The 20170-nt window shown below is 36.6% G+C and overlaps 1 protein-coding gene across 2 annotated transcripts in view; it reads right to left on the bottom strand.

The window, feature by feature from the left end:
* Positions 1-20170, bottom strand: part of LOC150089566 (uncharacterized) — a 405025-nt gene that overhangs the window by 73668 nt on the left and 311187 nt on the right. For both annotated transcript variants that reach the window (XM_090389542.1, XM_090389543.1), the window contains one exon: positions 12536-12710. In XM_090389542.1, coding sequence (XP_090245668.1) covers positions 12536-12710 — 175 coding nt within the window. The remainder of the gene's footprint in view (positions 1-12535; positions 12711-20170) is intronic.

Genomic DNA, 20170 nt, shown 5'->3' with positions numbered 1-20170 from the left:
TCAAACCCAGTGCACAAGGGTTCAACCTGATTCACTTTTTTCTTCGTTGTATTCCACATACATAAAAAATTCCTTGTCCCTATCTTTGCTCTCTTAGCCAATACTTTCTCATACACAGCTTCAGCCTCTTGGTACTATTACAAATCAACTTGTAGCTGCAGTAGGCTTCAGTACTTTTCATCGCCCTGTAAATATCGCATGCTATTTTCTTTGCTCTATTTTACCGGCCAGTTTTACAGGATCCATTTCGGCATCCTCCTCCTGCTGCAATATTTTCTTAAAGGTATGTGTTCGTGGCTTCTGTGATGTTTACTTTAAAAGTATTCCATAATCCAAATGTATTCGCCATCCATCCCTTGGCAATCTGCCCAGTTCACAGATGCCATATAGTGTCTTAAACTATCAAAGTCCCCTCTTTTGAAGTTAAAACCTTTAACTACTGCAACATTTTTCTTCATCTTCCAAACAACGACTGCATGATCACTATCTGCCAGTGGTTCCTGTACTTTAAGCCCTGTGATGGCATCTGATTCGTTAGTAATAATGAGATCAAGAATATTCTCTCTCCTAGTATCATCCAAAATAACAATGTGCTTGCTTGCCCATTTCATCTACATATAGAGACTCTCATCATACTCTTCACAATCTTCTGGTCTGTAGATTGCTCACACTCTCATTACACCTTTGCTTCCAACTAACTCAAACTACACAGATTCTATGCTGGCAGAAATAATTTCAGACTCAGCAAAAGCTCTTTTTGTGCTCAGACTGCTTTTGATGTGAAACATGACACCAACACCCCTTCTATCTTCCCTATCTTTCCTGAGTAATTTATATATACCATAATGGAACTTGTTATCTCCAATTTCCAGATGGCACCAGGTTTCTGTTAGCCGTATTATGTCAGCATTAGTTGTTCTAACCAGGAGTTCAAAATCAGCCATTTTACTGAAAACGCTCCTACATTACTATAGACACAGTTAAGACTAAGTATTCTTCTATAGTTTACTACCCTGGCATGCCCTTTGAAATTATTTAAGCTTGTTTCCCCCTATCTTTATCATCCTGCTCATTTGAGACATTGCTACCCTCAGAACATGGTGCATGCCTCCAAAAAACTGTTCCCCCAAGAGAATTAATTTTTTGCAGTGTGGTCCATGCTGTTTTATTTCAATGCAGATAGACACATTCCATACTTGGGGAATATCTGATATAAAACAATCCAAGCACAGACTTGCTAAGAGGAGTTCATGTCTGAATAGCATTCGTACTGGTAGTGGTATTTGGTCAGTAAATCAGAAATGATACAAGAAAGCAAGCTTTTACAGCATCAACTGGGAAAGGGGGGAAGAATCTTTCTGTATCACCCGTCCATTTCCTCTAATAATTTGTCTAAATTTTCATTAAATTTATTCCAACCACCCACTTCCACAACACCAGATAGGCCTTTATTCTGACAATCCACTATTCTCTGGTTGAATAGTAAAATTCTCTACCCTTACATGTGCATAGTCTGAGTGAGAGTAAGGATACCATCAACATTTAGCTTACTCAATCTTCAGAAATGAAGTCTTTCTTAATAACCAGGCTACAGGCTACACTCTTGTTCACCTCACTAATCTCATTTCTTTTTTCTGCACCCTTTCCAACAGATCCACATGCTTCCTAAAATGAGGCTTCCAGACCATTATGCAGTACTCAAAATGTGACCTAACCATTACATTACACAGTGGAATAATTACCACCTTATCCCTGTTGGAAAAATGCCTGTATACTAATCTATGAAAACTTCATCAGCTGTCCATCTACACTGCTCAGAAAACTAAGTCTGACTGCATAATTACCTCAAGTCTTTTTTGTTCTCCACTACCTTGAGTATGGTACCCCAAGGCCGTGCACTCAGTTAATGGGCAGACAGTGCAATGTTGTGTCAGTTTGGTATGACATAAGCACTAAAATATGAGTAGGAGTTAGTTATATGCCAAATCACTGTCATGAGTATAACAAACAATTATACAGAAAAACAGGGTTGGCCAGTAAATCAGAAATGTCTTATAATGGGGGGATTTTAACTTTATGAATACTGACTTGAACTTGTGAGGTGGTCACTCATACAATGACTTTTCTGGGTATACTAAATAATCTGATTAGGTACTGTGAGGATGTCCCAAAAGAAATGGAATACAAAGAATAAATTTAATTTTGATATAATTTACTTAGATTTCAGGAAAGCTTCTTGATACTGTTCCACATGAACAATTATTATATAAACTGGAGTAAAAGGTAACGGTAAACTACAGCAATTATCAACCCACTGCAGGATGGAAGCCTCCTCAACAATTCATGCTGAAGGAAATGGACCATAATCTGCCACGCTGGTCCAGTGCGGGTTGGCAGATCGACCGTATTTAGCAGTCAGGGACTTGAACCCCCGGTTTACTCAAAGAGCGTGTGCTACTGCACTCCCACTTCTGATTACTCGGCTACGGAGGCCTTATTGGAGTAACGTGGCATAAAGTTACTAATATGGATAAAGGGAGTGGTTATTTGGTAAGAAACAAAGAGAAGTTATAAATGGCGACTGCTTTTCATGGACTAATATTATTAGTGGGTAGTTCGTTGTTTGACCCGAACTAGTTCTAACGTAGATATTTTGAGTTTGACGTCCAAGTCTGTTGATGACAGAAAGGTGGGAAGAGTGGTTAGTGACACTAATCAAGATCTAGATAAATTAGATTGACAAAATTTACAAATGAGTTTAACATTGATAAATGCAAGATACTCATCTGGGTAGCAGTAATCCAAAAATAACATATCATTTGGGTAGCAAAAAACTCAAGGTAATTAACAAGGAAAAAAGACCCAAGAGGAAATGTACTCTGAGAGTGCACTCAGGCTGCAGGAACAGCTCAGGGTTTCTGTCAGTGATATGCAAGAACTTGGCCAGGAGCAACAGAAGGGTGATTATCTTGTTTTTCTTGTTATGTAAGGCAATGGTCAAACTGCATCTTGAGTACTGCATACAGATATATATCCTCCCTAAAACGAGGTTTGAAAGTCTCATTTTAGGAAGGCTATAGATTGGTTGGAAAGGATGCAAAGAAAAGAAAGCAAGAAAAGGATGTTTATAGCAAGTTGATGTAAAACAAAAAACTGTTAACAAAAAACATACTTTTTTATTTAATGAGGCCAAAAAATACTGTGTCCAACGTAATTATACTAGACTATTAATTGCAGAAACTGTCGAAATTAAATTACACGAGAATTCTGTCAATGTTCGCCGGCCATTTCTAATCTCCGATTCATGGGCTTTTTATGTGCATGCGCAAAGACAAATAATCCCTATTTAAGTTTCATGCTTACCCCTATTTGGTAATTTTCTGATCACGACATACGGTCGAAAAGCATTGTCAGCTTCAGGAAGGAAAATCATTTTGCATTTTTTTTGTTATATTTCTTTTAATTAATCTATTTAATTTTTAATTGCATTAGATTTATTTTTAATTGTGTTGAATTGATTTTTAATTATTTTTTACTGTTATGTAAAATTTTCAATATTTTCATTTTAATTGCTGGAGAGTATCATACAGAAGTGTTCTAAGTATTATATTGAGGTAAACTTCTCTCTTATTATTTTACAAATATTGTACCAGACCATTCTTCCTTATACAGTCCATTCCGGTTGTTTGGGACACATTGGGACTAGTGCATTTTGGCCCGATTAAGCGGCTGCCCCAATTATCCAAAGTTTCACGTAAATAGTTAAAAATACAATGTACCCCCCCCCCTTACAATTGGCTCAGTGTACAATCAAATCACGTTATGACGAACTCATCACAGTAAAGTACCGTTCACTATATGATGTGTAGTAAGTGCCGGTCACTGTGATCATGTTTGTGAATTGAATTTTAATTCTATTAAACAGCGATTCTAATTAGAGAAAATAGGAGGAATATTATCCACAGGCTATAAAAGCAAAGATATAATAAGCACAAATTCACCCTTTATTACCTTACCAATTAAAAAATTAAATGATACGTGATAATTGGAATAATTAATACATACTGCAATATGTACATACAAACTAGTTGACATTTCTGTTCACTGATATTTGTGGGTGGGGGTTAAAATTTAAAACAGTAAAAAGATAAGCAATCAATAACAAAGAACACAGCACACACACACACAAATTGCAAGTAACATGATACGTGCAAGTGAGAACGGAGTAACAAGTTACAAAGCTTTAAAAATAGGAATGAAGTGAAGATCTTAAAATTAATTTTTTTATATGATTGAAGATTTCATGGAAGTGTAAACACATTCACCATAATAACCCACAGAATTCCAGCTGTCGGTATTATCACAAATTCAATAAGATCGAGTTTACTATCCGTTTATGATAGATTTCACTAACAGAAAAGCCCAATAAACAGGTGACTGCTAATTGTTTTTATTGATTTATGGTTGTGACCTCCAGAATTTCGACAAACCACGTGATACCGTTGGAGACAATCGTAGGGTAATCTCCAGTGCTGCTGTCTCCTGCCCCGATTAAATGGCATGCCGTCCCAATTAAGCAAAGTAAGTCCTGGCTATTTTCTTGATTTGTTTCTGCTTTTTAAGATTTGCCCCAATTAAACGGCTGCCCCGATTAACCGGTGGCCCAAATAACCGGAATCCACTGTATTATACATTGTAATTTGTACAAATCTGTATAATATCCTAGTTATATACAGCAGGCTTTCAGAATAACAGAACACTTTTGGGATTGAAGGTACCATTATTACAAATTTTCCGTTACTTAGAACAGTGGTCTCAAACTGGCGGGCCGCATCCGGCCCCCGAAGCAATTTTACACGGCCCACAAATACATTTAAATTATGTATTTGTTGTGAATACGGTGCTTATATCCACTTTAATTTTGTTAAAAAAAAAATTCCGGCCCATCAGCTGCTTTCAGATCGTGCATTCGACTCGCATGCAATTTGAGTTTGAGACCACTGACCTAGAAAGTTTTATTTTTAATATATTTAATGCAGAAATAATGAGGCTAAATAAGAAATAGAGAGATTAAGAATGCAATTTTATTAACTGCGCAAAAAAAACATAAACATAGCTTAGTATATAAACAAAAGGAAAAAACATTCTGTTCTAGCTGATCCCCTTTGAATATGTCTATATATTCGAATACAATATATTGCGACCTTTCACTAATCATTTGTTTCATAAAATCATTTCTTTAATGGCATTTAAAATTTTGGATAACTTCTTGATCCATGGGTTGAATGAGAGAAATGACATTGGATGGTAAATAACAGGAAAAAATATTTCCACTATCAGAAACTAATCTGGATTCATGAGGATGGACTTTACACAGTTATCAAGAAGTAAGATACATTTAGAATTTGGACGCTTCCCCCACATCACATAAATTCCTTTGAACTGCTGGAACAAATTCATGAGTGAACCAATGTTGAAAAATTTCCTTATCCATCCAAGCATTTTTTTGGGCCTTGGCAAATGCATAATTCCCATCAAGACTCATGGACGACGGTATTTACCAATTACTAAAGACTTAATTCTGTGCTGGCCCGAAGCATTTGCACACATAAGAACTGTCGTTCTTTATTTATTTTGCTTAAAACCACTAGCACTTTTTTTCTTTGCAACCTGCCAATGTTTTTTGTGGCAAACATTTCCAGTAGAGACTGGTTTCGTCAGCATTGTATATTTGGTTAGCTGGAAGATTACTGTCATTAACAAGTTTCTCAAACATCACACTTTATTCTTTAGCCGCCTATGTGTCAGCAGACTGTTGTTCTCCTGCACTGTCTAATTTTCTACTTCTACGTATTATCTTAAATTTAGTTAACCATCCATCAGCAAAAGCAATTATTGTATCAATGCCCATTTTTTCTTTAAAATCTTTTGCTTTGGCAATAATCATTGACCCTGATATAGCCATACCTTCCGATCGTTTTAATAAAAACCATTCACACAGCACTTTATCTAAGTTTTCTAATTTTGGCTTGTGTAAACGTTTTCTATCAGCTATCTTATTGTTAGGTTCTGAACATGCAGTAAATTCTAAAAGTTTGTGCTATAGCACTGTATAATACTATACAATGTTGAAGATCCAATGTTATATTCTGCCATTAATACACTCCTACCTACGCCCCGTTCTATTTTCTTTATTATATCAAGTTTGTCACTAAGCTTAAATTTTGTTCTTCTTTTCCTATCTGTATGAGGTTTACTAACTTAAGGAGCCATAGTAAGGGGTTTTAATTTAAAATAAATGTAAAACAACAGTATAATCCGTGATATCAGCACAGAATTCACTATCAAAATGGCAAATGTAAACAAATACAGTAATCACGTGACTTGCCATTTTCTTTTTTCGGCACTGCAAGACATCTGATCTCAATGTATCGTTAGCTCAAATGTTCCGTTATTTGGGACGCTGTTATTTTGGCAGTGTACTGTATTATCTATTATTTTTTTGTCATGAAAACTTCAAAAATGAGAGGTTGTTGTTGTTATTGTTTAGGAGCATTAGCACTAAGGCCATATTGCTCTGGGGATATGCGGTGGTCATTCACTGACCTTTCTGCATCCTCCGTATTTGGTGGCTCACGGGCTCGAACCCCAATCTAATCAAGAAGCATGTGCTATGCACTGCTGCTCTTGCCCACCTGGCTACGGAGGAGCCAAAAAATTGAGAGGTATTAGAACCTATAGTATTTAGCATTATGCATGGGTTGAAGGTTTAGAAGACTGACGATACTTGTTGATATTAGACTTAAATTCTGCAGATTGTAATTTACAGAAAATACACCTGACAGAAGGTTGTTCCAGAAAACAGAAGTTGAAGGGATAAATGAGGAAGAAGAAACGTTGGTTCTGTGAGTTTGAAGTTGAACAGTAAATGGATGCTGGCTGGTTGCAGTACTTGTTTTCGGACAGGGTTGGAAGAGAGAATGAGGTATTAGATATGCCAATTCATATTGAAAATTGAATTGGCATATCTAATTAAATTGAATTGAAAAGGTATGCAGCAGAAACAGAATGTCATTAATTAATCTGACTGCTCTCTTTTGAATGGAGTTTAAAAGCCTAAGAAAAGTTTTGGGGAAGAACACTCCAGACTGGGAACAATATTTCACGGCAGGGCAAATTTGAGTTTTGTACAGAGCGAGTAGCTGTTTAGAAGAGTAATGCTGAGAGCAAAAAAGAAAACACAAATTTTTAGAATACAAAGAAATATTGGTGATGTACTTATGCAAAGAGAGATTAGAAGTCAGGGTAATTTTTAATAGAGATATGTATCTTATCTAAAAATCAGAGTGTCATCGAAGATAAGCATAGGAGCAGTAAACTTTTTTTGCAAGATATAAAACAGGACTGAGTTTTAGAATGATTAAAATTAACTAAGTTAGCAATACCCACTGGAGAAATACCTGGAGATCAGCATTTAAGGAATTGGTAGTGGATATTCCAGAAGTTGAAGCTGTTTGTGCAGGGCAAGGTTTCTCAAAAAATATGCTGTCATCAGTAAAATTTCATCATCAGGAAAGCTATATGCCATCATCAGTAAAATTAGGGATAGGATTCAGAGTAAGTGGAAAAAAAGTGATTAATATACAACAAGGAAAAAAGTGGGAGAAAGAATTGAACCTTGGGTAATATAAGCATTAGCAGAAAAAAAGTTAGATGATAGGGCCATTCACCATCATCTGCAGATAGCGATCAAAAAGAACACTGGATACCCAAATGCAAAAGCATTCAGCAATCCATAAGATAACAGCTTGCTTTGGAAACGTTTGCGAAACAATTTAACGTTTTATGTCAAAAGCCTTAGAAATGTCGAGCAACTTCTTGAGATTCAAACTTTTCCACTGATTTTGTACACAGATGTAACATAAGCCTACATATCACCAGAGAACCAACACTGAGAAGCCATACTGGCAATCATTGAAGATTGGATTGGAAAGATAATTTGTGGGAGGGATCTGTCACCCTTTTTTTGGGAAGTGGCTGGATATGAGCAAATTTTCAAGCAGAAGGTAAAAACAACTGTTGTTTTTACCTTCTCTCAAAACCTGTGCTGCAGAGCAAGCTCAGCAGCACAGGTTTTGAGAACAAGAAAAGAAATATCACAAGAGCCTTAGCTTTCTTGCCACCAAGATCATTCAAAATCATTCTGATGTCCTTTTGATAGAGGACCACAGGAGGCACCGAGTGGAGTGTACTGGAAGTGGTAGGAGGTGTTATTGTTAATACAAGAGTTACAAGAAAAGTGGGATGTAGTAAGTCAGCTTTATCTTCAGCCGAGGAGACAAAAGGACCGTCAGATTTTAAGAGATGGAAGTTATATGGACAAAAGTTGCAGCTAACAACTTTGGCAAGAGACCAGAATGCTTGACTACTATTTCAACAAAAAAAAATTTTTTTTACTGCCAGTTGGTTCAAAATCTTGTTTGGATTGATTAATAACTGATTTACAATTGTAGCGAAGGTATGCAGAAAAATGAAAGTAGAGGTTTGGATGCAAGCCAACTGCAACATTCAACTTTCTCATCTTGAACAGCCTTGGGCACATTTATTGCAAAACCAAGGTTCATATATAAAGGACGAGATTTTAAGATGAAGTGTGGAACAAAGGAGGAAAAGAGGAAAAGGAGGGAAAAACCGAGGAAAAGAAGAATAAAACTCTTCCACACCATCCCATTTCATATTCTTGTAATGCCAAATAACATGGGATCTGAGAACAGCCATGAGAGAAAGATTCCAGCGGAGAAGACATCATCAGCTCAACCACATACATTGAAGGGTTGTTTGTGACCCTTCAAATGCTAGTCAATATTTATCTTTATATTTGGACAAAACTATTTGTGCAGAGTGGTTTCATTCACTCAAATCACCTCTTGGCATATATGAAGTGAGGGAGAAGTGCTCAATGATATTTTGTACTGCTTATCACAGAAATTCCATACTACAAGAGAAGAGATTTTCCATTTAGTTAATTATTTTGTGAGCCACGATGTGGACTGGAAAGGGTAGATTGGATCAACAATGATGGAGCACCAGCTAAGTGTGCAGTAAGGAAGGACATTGCCATGCATGTAAAAGAGGTTGTACTTGGATGCAAGTTGACACAATGCTGGTGTGTCAGCTCAGAGAGCACAGCTGGGAGTCAAAAAAAATATATCCCGACGTTGATTCAGCGTTGAAGCAAGTACTGAAAATTGTGGATATAATCAAATCATGCATGCTGTGCAAAGGTGGCAAGTACAGGACTGCTTCTGTGCAGGCTGTTGAGGGGGAAACTGTTTAAATGAGCTTTTGAATTGAGGGACAAGATAAAAATTATTTCTTCATGACACTAATGATCTTTTCCACAATTTCAAAAGTTACTTGCTCAAATGGTATTTCTCAATGATATATTAACTATTTTGAATAGTCTGAACCTGCCACTTCAGGGCTGAAATGCCATGATTTTTAAAGTGTTTCCCAACTTTTTTTCATATAGGGACCACTCTAAGGTGCAAAACAAAAAAACTACAGAAAAATGTAACCTATACATATAAATATATTAACTATTTTTTAAATACAACAATATATATTCATACTTAACATACGTATAAGTAGTATGTGTTAGGTTGTTATTGGTACACTTGTATCTCCCATCACTATTGGTGGGATTGTTGTCTATAGACAGACAAACAGACAGACAATAAAAAAAACTGTTTTACTGTCTAGTCTTGTGGACTACAGAGGAAGCACTGTTTTAATGGATGGGATAACATATCAGGTTTTCTTCAGAATACTGAACTGTGATTAAAATGGTTTGGTCGCCAAGGGTTTGGCTCTTTCCCAATATGACGATTTTCTATTTTATTCACTTGTTGGAGAAAGAAACCATAATGCATAGGGGATATATTAAAAAAACACATCCAAATGTTGCAAAAGATCATGAAGAAACACTTTCCAGAGTTGGAGGCAACCAAAAAGTGAATCAACAATCCACCTGCTACTGTCACTCAAGTGCAAAAGTTGAAACATTCAGCCTTCCAGCCGATTAACGTGATATGGTTTTCAACTTAGCATTTGACAGAACAAAGTAGTCTTCAGTGAGAAATTTTTTCCAGAATTTCTGGGTCCACAACTATCTGACACGGCCATCAAATGCTTACTGCCATTTCTGATGGCCTATAATTGTGAGTTCAGATTTTAAAAGTTAGTAGAAATTAAGAGTAAGAAAAGAAACTCACAAGATGTGGAACCTCATTTATGGTTCAAGATGTCCACCCTTGAACTGGATAGAGATATCCTGGTACGAAGTTACAATATCATCACTGAGATGAAACAGTCATCAGATTAACTTTATATATATACAGGGTGTTTCAGTTAAACGTTTCAGAACTTCTAAGAGGGGTAGGGTACATCCTGACAACTCGAAATCATATAGCAATGTGGGGTCGGAAATGCTTTCCTGAAGCGGTGTTGTACACAGAAGCACCATAAAAAGAAAAGAAACCGTAAGTGAGAAATCGTTTTAATAATACATGAAAAGAAGCAAAAGGTACATGGATTAAAGTAAGTGTTCGAAGTTTCTTCCACGGGCTACAATGCACACCTCACATCTCCGACGCATGGACATCCGAACATTCTGGAATACTCCAGGCGAATTTCGAATTTCTTCGGCAGCTACTGCGATTCTTGCAACCAGCTCCTCAGCATTGTCAACAGGGGTGTCATAAACTAGCGATTTCATATGACCCCAGAAATAAAAATCAAGACATGATAGGTCGGGTGACCGAGCAGGCCAACGCACGGGACCACCACGTCTGATCCACTGTTGACCAAATGTGACATCCAGGTAGTTACGAACATCTCCGCTATAATGGGCAGGGGCTCCATCGTGTTGGAACCACATTGTCTGTTGCGTCGATGCAGAAATCTGTTCATCTCTCAAAAGTTGTGGCAATACTTGCTGCAGAAAGATCAAGTAGATAGGTCCGGTTAGATGACACGGTAACAGGTAAGGTCCGATGAGGTGATCTCCCATAATACCGGCCCATACATTGACCGAAAATCGAATCTGTGCTGCACGACGTCGTATTGCATGCGGGTTCTCGACCGCCCAGATATGGTCGTTATGCATGTTGAAAATTCCTTCCCTTGTGAAGGATGCCTCATCGGAAAACAACACTTCAGCAGGAAAAAGGAGATTTGTAGCACATTTTCCAAGGTACCACTGTGCGAAAGCAATACGAGGTTGAAGAAACTTCGAACACTTACTTTAATCCATGTACCTTTTGCTTCTTTTCATGTATTATTAAAACGATTTCTCACTTACGGTCTCTTTTCTTTTTATGGTGCTTCTGTGTACAACACCGCTTCAGGAAAGCATTTCCGACCCCACATTGCTATATGATTTGGAGTTGTCAGGATGTACCCTACCCCTCTTAGAAGTTCTGAAACGTTTAACTGAAACACCCTGTATATATATATATATATATTTGAATAATGAAATATAGTTGAAAAAAGGTAGTGAAAGAAATTAAAAGAAATAAAACAATCAGAGGCAGCAAAATACATTTTCCTCTACATGATGCTTAAAATATAACTAAAAGTAAATTTAAAATAAAAACTAATGCCAGTAGCATGGCAAAACTGTATAGCCAAAATAATAAATTAAACAAAATATTAAATCAACAGGGCTAAAAATTGTAGTAGAAACTCTCCAGAATAATTTAGAAAATCCAATTAATAATCATAAAAATCAATAATTTACATTAAAATTTAACGGCCCCCTCCTAGTAGGGTAGTTTTATGTCCAAATAGAGTGAAATATGACAAAAGTCGTAAACTAACTGCAATAAAATAAAACCAAATTAATAAAAATAGACTGACCATTATGCTCCATATTGACAGAGGACCACAAAGCCAATAATGGTCAGGGAATCGCTGCATTTCAATCGTTAGACAAATGGCCACAATGGCGAACCGATCGATGGATGAGTCCACCAAATCCCCAGATCGAACCGCCAATGCAGAAGATTTGAATAATGGTTAGAATAAGATTTGAATAGTGCTTATGCAGCGAAAAATAAAAATATAGAACAGACCAACACTCCAGAGCAAAGCCACACCAAGGTCAGATTATACAGACAGATAAAGAACTATAGAATGGCGGTATGGGTGCAGCATTAGCAAATCAAACCCACTACTACCATGTGACATACATACATCTGAATAATGAAATATAGTTGAAAAAAGGTAGTGAAAGAAAATAGTTGAAAACAGCAGTAAAAGAAATTAAAAAAAATATGCCATGCTACCTGCATTAGTTTTTATTTTAAATTTACTTTTAGTTATATATATATATATAAACAAATAAGTATTATACGACTCATTGGCCAAAAAATTAGAAACCTTTTGAAACTGTCATCAACAGATAATTAAATGTATGGAATGCAAATGTAAGTTGTCATATGCATTTTTTCCCATAAAATATTCTGTCACTTACCATCTTTGTTTGGTCTTGCCATAGTGAGTCCAGATGGCCAAGGTGAATTAAACAGAGAATATGTGCTTGTACCAAGGTCAGTAATAGCAGTTGTTACAACTGGTGATGAATTCTGAACAGGCTGAGTACTTGTCTGAAGGGTAGGATTGGCTTGCCCTATTGCTCTTCCCACAACCTGAAAAGCAGCAAAAAGTAGTTAATTTTGACAAAGGCAAGTTTCACCAAACTTCAACAAAGCTACTTTTTTTACTACTGTAGAAATTATTTAACTGTTATGAAGATGAAAATGATTATTTAAAACAAATTTCATTAAGAACAAAACAAGATGGTAATCATAAACTTCCTTAAAAAAATTCCTTAATTCATTAGTTTTTGTTAATGTTTGTTATGTTATTGGAAACATAGAAAACTGAAGAGAAATAATATTCTAATAAGATGTGAAATATTCACATCTTATTAGATGTGAATCTTATTTCACATCTTATTTCACATCTTATTTATGAATAATAAGATGTGAAATATTCACATCTTATTATTCATAAATCAATAAGCATTTATGAATATTTCTCTTTTTTTATTCTGTTAAATAATAAAATAGGCATTGTAAAACTAAAATATCACATATGTTTTACTGCATTTGTTTTTCTTAGGATGTTTCCATGTTTTCCATTTGGCACACAGATATTCAACTTTGACATCAATCCATCTAAAAACTGGATAGAGAATCCATTATTTTTGACTGTCATAATGCCTAATTTCCATATAAAATCAGCAGTGTTTTTTAAAGAGTTATCATTACTAAAAACCTAAAACAAACTTCATCAAAAACAAAAGAAAAGGGAATGCACAAACTTACTCAAATAAATTGCTTAATCTGCTAATTGTTAATTAGCTACTTACTTTTTCTGACAAAATCCCAATTATCAGTTTCCATCACAGTTCATCTTAGTTATCCTATTTATTTGCTGTACAATTCCTTTCACTTTAAAGACATTACCTATGTATTATGTCTGCTCTGATATTCCTTGTCAAAGACTTACTAATTTGGAATCTCTGCTTTTTTGCACTTCTCAGAATTAAAATTGCTCTACCCCATTCTGTCAAATTCATCTGTTGCCTCTATCATTCTCCCAACTACACTAATCACTTGGGACTCTTCGACACATTAAGGTAGTTTTCCTTGGTAATTTTAACATTAACAACTCCAGCTGGCTTCAGTTTTCTAGTCATACTGACCGAGCCAGTAAAGATGCCAAGGCCTTTGCAACTATGAATGACTTGGCACAGATTGTTTATTTACCTACCAGAATACCAGACAGTCCTAACTATACACCAACACTCTTGAGCTGTTTCTCATGAAAAACCCTTAAAGTAGAGGTGAGTGGTCCTCTAAGCATCTCAGTTCACAACTTGGTGAAGGGCTTTTCTCCAATGAAGCTTCTCCCTCATGGCCATTTTAAGCCTAATATTGAACAACATTACAGGAATGGAAAGTGGGATGATCCAAGAAATTTCTACTCTTATTTTCATTGCTTGCATTACTTGTTTTAAATCTTCTGATCTCAATGTTTGCTCATATAGTGTCAGTGAAATTATTGCTGTAGGGATGAAATCCTTATTTCTCATTCTACCTTGTTCTTTAAATAAACTAAAAATTAAGCTAAGCTATACATACGATCTAGATAAACTAAAAATTGATTTTCCAATAAATGTGCCAAGGCTGTTCAGGATAAGATTGTAGCATAATGCTACAGACTTGTATCAAAATCCTCTGCTATATTTCAGCCCACACAAAAGCTTGCAATAATTCTAAAACAATTACAGTAATACCCCGACTTACGTGAACTCAGTTACGCGGTTCTTGATTTTTTCGTTTGGCAACACTGTCGCCCACTATCTTCAAGGTCGTTTTTCATATGCTATCGATATACGGTGCAATGGTGGAGAGTGAGAGCAAAAGATGAACAAAATTCAACTTTGCTGCCGCATGAGCTGCACACATATACAAGAATTTGCATTCCAACTGTCACATTTATATGTGTGCGTTCGAATTCGTGCTCAACTTTTGTCAGAAATTACATCGTTTTCACGAATAAAAAAACTTTCCAGGCTTTAAGGTTTCCGAAGACCGATTGACAATGATGGTCGGCGGGAATGCAGCTGGTGACTGCAAGTTAAAACCTCTCTTAATTTATCGCTTTGAAAACCCAAGAGTTTTAAAAAATATATCTAAAATTAGCTTACCAGTGATTTGGAAGTCAAATCATAAAGCTTGGGTGACAGCTTCCGTTTTTGAGGACTGGTTTGGTCACCACTTCATACCCGAAGTCAAACGTTATTGCAAGTCTAAACAGATTCCATTTAAATTGATCCTTCTTATTAACAATGCACCCGGTCATCCTCCTGCCACCCTAATTAATTTCGACCAACGTGTGAAAGTTGTATTTTTGCCTCCAAACACAACCAGCTTGCTTCAACCGATGGACCAGGGAGTCATCAAAACATTCAAGGTCTACTAAACGAGGCATTTGCTTGCACGTCTGAATGAAGCTATGAGACAAAATAGTGAGATATCTGTTAAAGACTTTTGGAAACAATTCAATGTTTTAGATGCCATAAGAATCATTGAAGAATCTTGGGATGAAATTCACAAAAAACATTGAATGGTGTCTGGAAGAAACTTTGTCCATTTTTTTTTTCAAAAACGAGACGAAAACAATGCCAGAAACTGATCATGTCACTCATATGATAGAAGTTGTTAATCTTGCCAGGCAATTAGATTTGGAAGTCAATGGTGATGATGTCAACGAGCTGTTGGATTCACATAGTGAATCCAACTGCAATTGTATAACCAACTGTATAAATAACTGCAATTTTATTAAATATTTTTCTTTTAAACAATGAATGAGCTCATAGAGATGCGTGAGCAAAACGTCATTGAATTATCCGACATCAGACCCAGTTCCACCAGAAAAGCACATGGCAATTGCAAGCTTGACAGAAGGTCTCAGCTCAATTGAAAAGGGCTTAAAATTTTAGAAAACAGACTCCAACGAAGAACGCATTATAGCTACAAAGCAAGGAATAAAAAATTATTAGCTTGCTATGAAGAAATTCTGCGTGAAAAAAAGAAGGCGCTGTGTCGTCAGACGAATTTGTTAGATTTTATGAAGCCATTGACATCGAAATAACTTTTTTACGTAACTCATTTATTTTTTTAATACATAATTTGTATTAATATGTATAAATAACTGCAATTTTATTAAATATTTTTCTTTTAATATGTGTTTTTGTTAGTTCTTGGTCCCAATTAAACAAAATTTATATGTATTTATATGCAAAGTTGTACCCCGACTTACGCGAATTCGACTTAAGCGATTTTCGTCGGACCCACCTATCGCGTAACTTCGGGGTATTACTGTACATTACACTGCATTTTGAAAAAAAATTAATTCAATGGTGTTTTCTCAGAAACAGGTGTTTCTGAATCATTTTCTAATGCTGATTTCAAAAATGACTTCCACTAAATCAGGTTTCATAAAAATCACAAAATAAAATTAAATTATTTTATTTTGGCAGAATTTGTGAATTCTGCCAAAATTACAACAACAATTACAAACATTACAACAATGGTGCAAACACTATTAAAAAGGGCAGTGTTGTAAAATGTCCACTAAACACTCGCCTCTCATTTTAAAAACTGATCTGAAATGCGTCAAGCTTTTGTTTCTTTGATTTTCTTTAGCATTAGCATTAGCATTAGTAGAGGCATTTGATGCAAGAAAGCAAGCTTATGCAGCATCAGCCAAAAAAAAAAAAAAAAACCCACTTCCACTTCACCCCTCTCTTCGTTCAAAATACCTGTCCAGCTGAGCCTTAAACTTATTTAGGCTATCAACCTCCACCACAAGGGATGGAAGTCTGTTCCACCAACCAACCACCTGCTGGCTAAAGGCAAATTTCCGCACATCTATCCTATATCTGTCTTTCCTCAATTTGAATTTATGCCCTCTCAGGTGATTATTCTGAGCTAGAGGAAGAATCCCATCAGCATTGAGCATGCTAAACCCATTCAAGGCTTTATACACCTCTATCAGATCACCTCGCTGGTGCCTAGTCTCCAGACACCGTAATTTGCAAAACTTAAGCCTTTCTTCGTAAGAGCACCCCTTTGTTCCATTCACTAATCTTGTTGCCCTTCTCTGTACTCGTTCCAGCAGCTCTACATCCTTCTTGAAATGAGGCCTCCAGACCTGTATACAGTACTCTAGGTGTGGCCTGACCATTGCCTTATACAAGGGAATAATCACCTCCTTATCCCTGCTGGAAAAATTCCTGTATATCATTGACAATACTCCATGAGCTACTCTTGCAGCCCGTCTGCACTGCTCAGAGAACTTCATATCTGCCTCCACAACTACCCCCAAGTCCCTTTCATTCTCTACCACTGTCAGTGTAGTACCACAGAGTTGATACGTTGCTCTGGGGTTGCTGTTTCCCTCGTGTAGTACTTTACATTTGTCAATGTTAAACTTCATTTGCCACCTCTCAGCCCATCTGCTCAACCTTTCCAGATCCTGTTGCAGCAGCATAGTGTCAGTAGTGTCCTTGACAACCCTGCCAACCTTTGTATCGTCTGCAAACTTGGACATTAAGCTTGATATACCATCATCAATATCATTTATAAATACAGAAAACAATAATGGACCCAACACTGAGCCCTGAGGGACTCCACTAATAACATTAGTCCACGATGAGCAGTGTCCATTGATTACCACTCTCTGTCTTCTCCCCCTCAACCACCCCTTTATCCATAGCAGCAATTTGCCTCCAATGCCACACTGCTCCAATTTGTGCAGCAGTCTTTCATGTGCAACAGTATCAAAAGCCTTTCTAAGATCCAAGTATATAATATCAAAGTTATTCCCTGCATCCAGTTCTTTTGTGACTGCATCATAGTATCCAATCAAATTGGTCAGGCAAGACTTACCCTTAACAAAACCATGCTGTGTCTGAGCTATAACTGAAGTCTTGTCTAGATGATCCTGCAGTGCTTCTTTAACCAGTGCCTCCATTAATTTTCCAGGAACAGAACTTAAACTAACAGGTCTATAATTACTTGTGTCGCCCTTTGATCCTCCTTTGTGAATTGGGGTCACATTTGCACATCTCCAGCCCATGGGTACTTCCCCTGAGTCCAAGGAAGCTCTCATAATTATGGCTAAGGGTTTGCTTACTTCCTTTGCTGCCTCCTTTAATATAACTGGATAGATCCCATCCACCCCAGGTGCCTTTCTTGTATTTATCTTCAACAATTTCTCCTCCACTTTACTCTCAGTTATTACAAGATTCTCTATAGATAATTCGATATGCACTGTTCTTTTGAACAAGTCAGTGCTGCAAACAGTCAGCATTCACTCACTGTCCAACTCCAAACTCACAGAAATAAAATTTCCTCTTTCTCGTTTATCCCTGCTTTCTGCAATTTATCCTTTCCTTTACATGTATTTCCAAAAAATTATAATCTACAGAAATTCAAGTCTAATGTTAACAAGTATCTCTGTGTTCTCATAACTTCTGTGGTTGCAGCTTTCATAAAAAAAAAAAATAAAAAAAATAAAATAATTTCTCAAAATGTTGTCTTCTGGATATTGGGAGTCACTTCTGCCAAAGATGCTTTCATAAACTTCTTTTTTGCTGTGGAAAGTTTTGGTGATGCACTTCATGAATTGTCATTTGGCTTCTGATTCAAAATGGTTTATCCACAATGATAATCCATGACAGAAAGGTTTTTCCACCTACCTCCCTGTAGAAGCAAAACAAAAGTAATTTCTTTTTGGTCTAGTATAAGTTAAGGAGTAAACCACAATATACTTCTGAATAACTGAATTGGTTAATTACTGCATTCACATTTCTTCACTACATCCAAGCTGTAGTCATAACCTTCCATAAAAACCTTTCAAATAATGCAAGCATCCTTGGATTCGGGGTAGGTCCCTATGTATTGGAGATATGCAAATGTTACTTCATTTCACAAAGGGGGTCAAATGGTGAAGTGAGTAATTACAGACCTGCAAGCTTGACTTCTGTCGCAGAGAAAACAATGGAGCCATTGGTTAAAAAGGTGATAGTGCAGGACAATCTAGACAGGAACATAGTTATTATTATTATTAGCATTATGATGCAAGGAAGCCCGAGGCTTATGCTGCACCAGCCAAACAAATTTCTTAAGTTACCCTGTGTGTGTGTGTGTGTGTGTGTGTGTGTGTGTGTGTGTGTGTGTGTGTGTGTGTGTGTGTGTGTGTGTGTGTGTGTGTGTGTGTGTGTGTGTGTGTGTGTGTGTGAGAGAGAGAGAGAGAGAGAGAGAGAGAGAGAGAGAGAGAAATCACCAAGAAAGAGAAGGCTGATGATATCCAGCTCAAGATTCTGGGTTTGCTAAGCCCATACTCACCAGAGCAGTCACAGCATGGATTTGTTAAGGGTAGATATTGTCTGACCAATCTCCAACTGGATACTATGACAAAATAACAAAGGAAATGGATACAAAAAATAATTCTGATATCATATACCTAGATTTCAGAAAAGCTTTTGATACTATTCCACATGAAAGACTGCAGTACAAATTGGAGCAATGTGGTAGTAGTGGCAAGTTACTGCTATGGATAAAAGGATGGTTAAGTGGGAAAACAGTGTCTATCATTTGGGATCTGCTATTTTTGGACTAATGTTAGTAGACTAATACTCTTCTTCGACTAATGTTTTCCCCAGGATTCAGTGTTCGGCTCATTACTGTTTCCAATATTTATTAATGATATTGATGAGGGCATATCAGGTTTAATGTGTAAGTTTGCAGATGGATAATTGAAGTTTAACACTGACAAATGTAAGATACTGTATATGGGTAACAGTAATCCCAGACTAATGTATCAAATATGCTAATCTTGGATTTCACTGCTTTCTACCCTCAGTATACAGTACCACACCGAAGGTAGTAGAAAATGAGAAAAAAATACCTGGTGCAATTGCGAAGTCACTCATTACGTTCTCTGCCAAACTGAAGCCCATCTGCACTTCTTAGACAACTTCAATTAAAAAATAGGGTAGGAGTCTAAATATGTATGATGATGGACTGGAGCCTCCTACCAGGAGGTTGAACATAAACAACGAGAAACAGTAAAATCCAGTTAAAATGAATACTGTTTTAATGAAAATTTCTACACAATGAAAACGAAAGAGACCTGGGTGCAACTGTACACTCTGATATGAAGTTCTGCGAGAGCAGTGTAGACAGGTTACTAGAACATCTCACAGATTTCTGTCAATGATATACAGAAACTTTGCCAGCAGGAACAAGGGAAAACAGCAGGAATATTAACCAATGATATAAGGTAATAATGAAACAACAAACAAAAATACCAAATCATTCTGAAATTCTGGAAATAAACTTTAAATTAAGGCATTAAGGGCAAGTTGCTATAATGGATAAAAAGGATGGTTGAGTGGGAGAAGGCAGAGAGTGGTAATCAATGGACACTGCTCTTTGTGGAATAACGTTATTAGTGGAGTCCCCCAGGGTTCGGTGTTGGGATTCTTATTCTTTTCAATATTTATTAATGATACTGATGAAGGCCTATC

This window comes from Mastigoproctus giganteus, chromosome 2, assembly GCF_048544385.1.
Source record: "Mastigoproctus giganteus isolate SK-2022 chromosome 2, ASM4854438v1, whole genome shotgun sequence".
NCBI classification, from domain to species: Eukaryota; Metazoa; Arthropoda; class Arachnida; order Uropygi; family Thelyphonidae; genus Mastigoproctus; species Mastigoproctus giganteus.
Note: the sequence above shows the minus strand (reverse complement) of the source record. Positions and strands in the feature narration are given on the sequence as shown.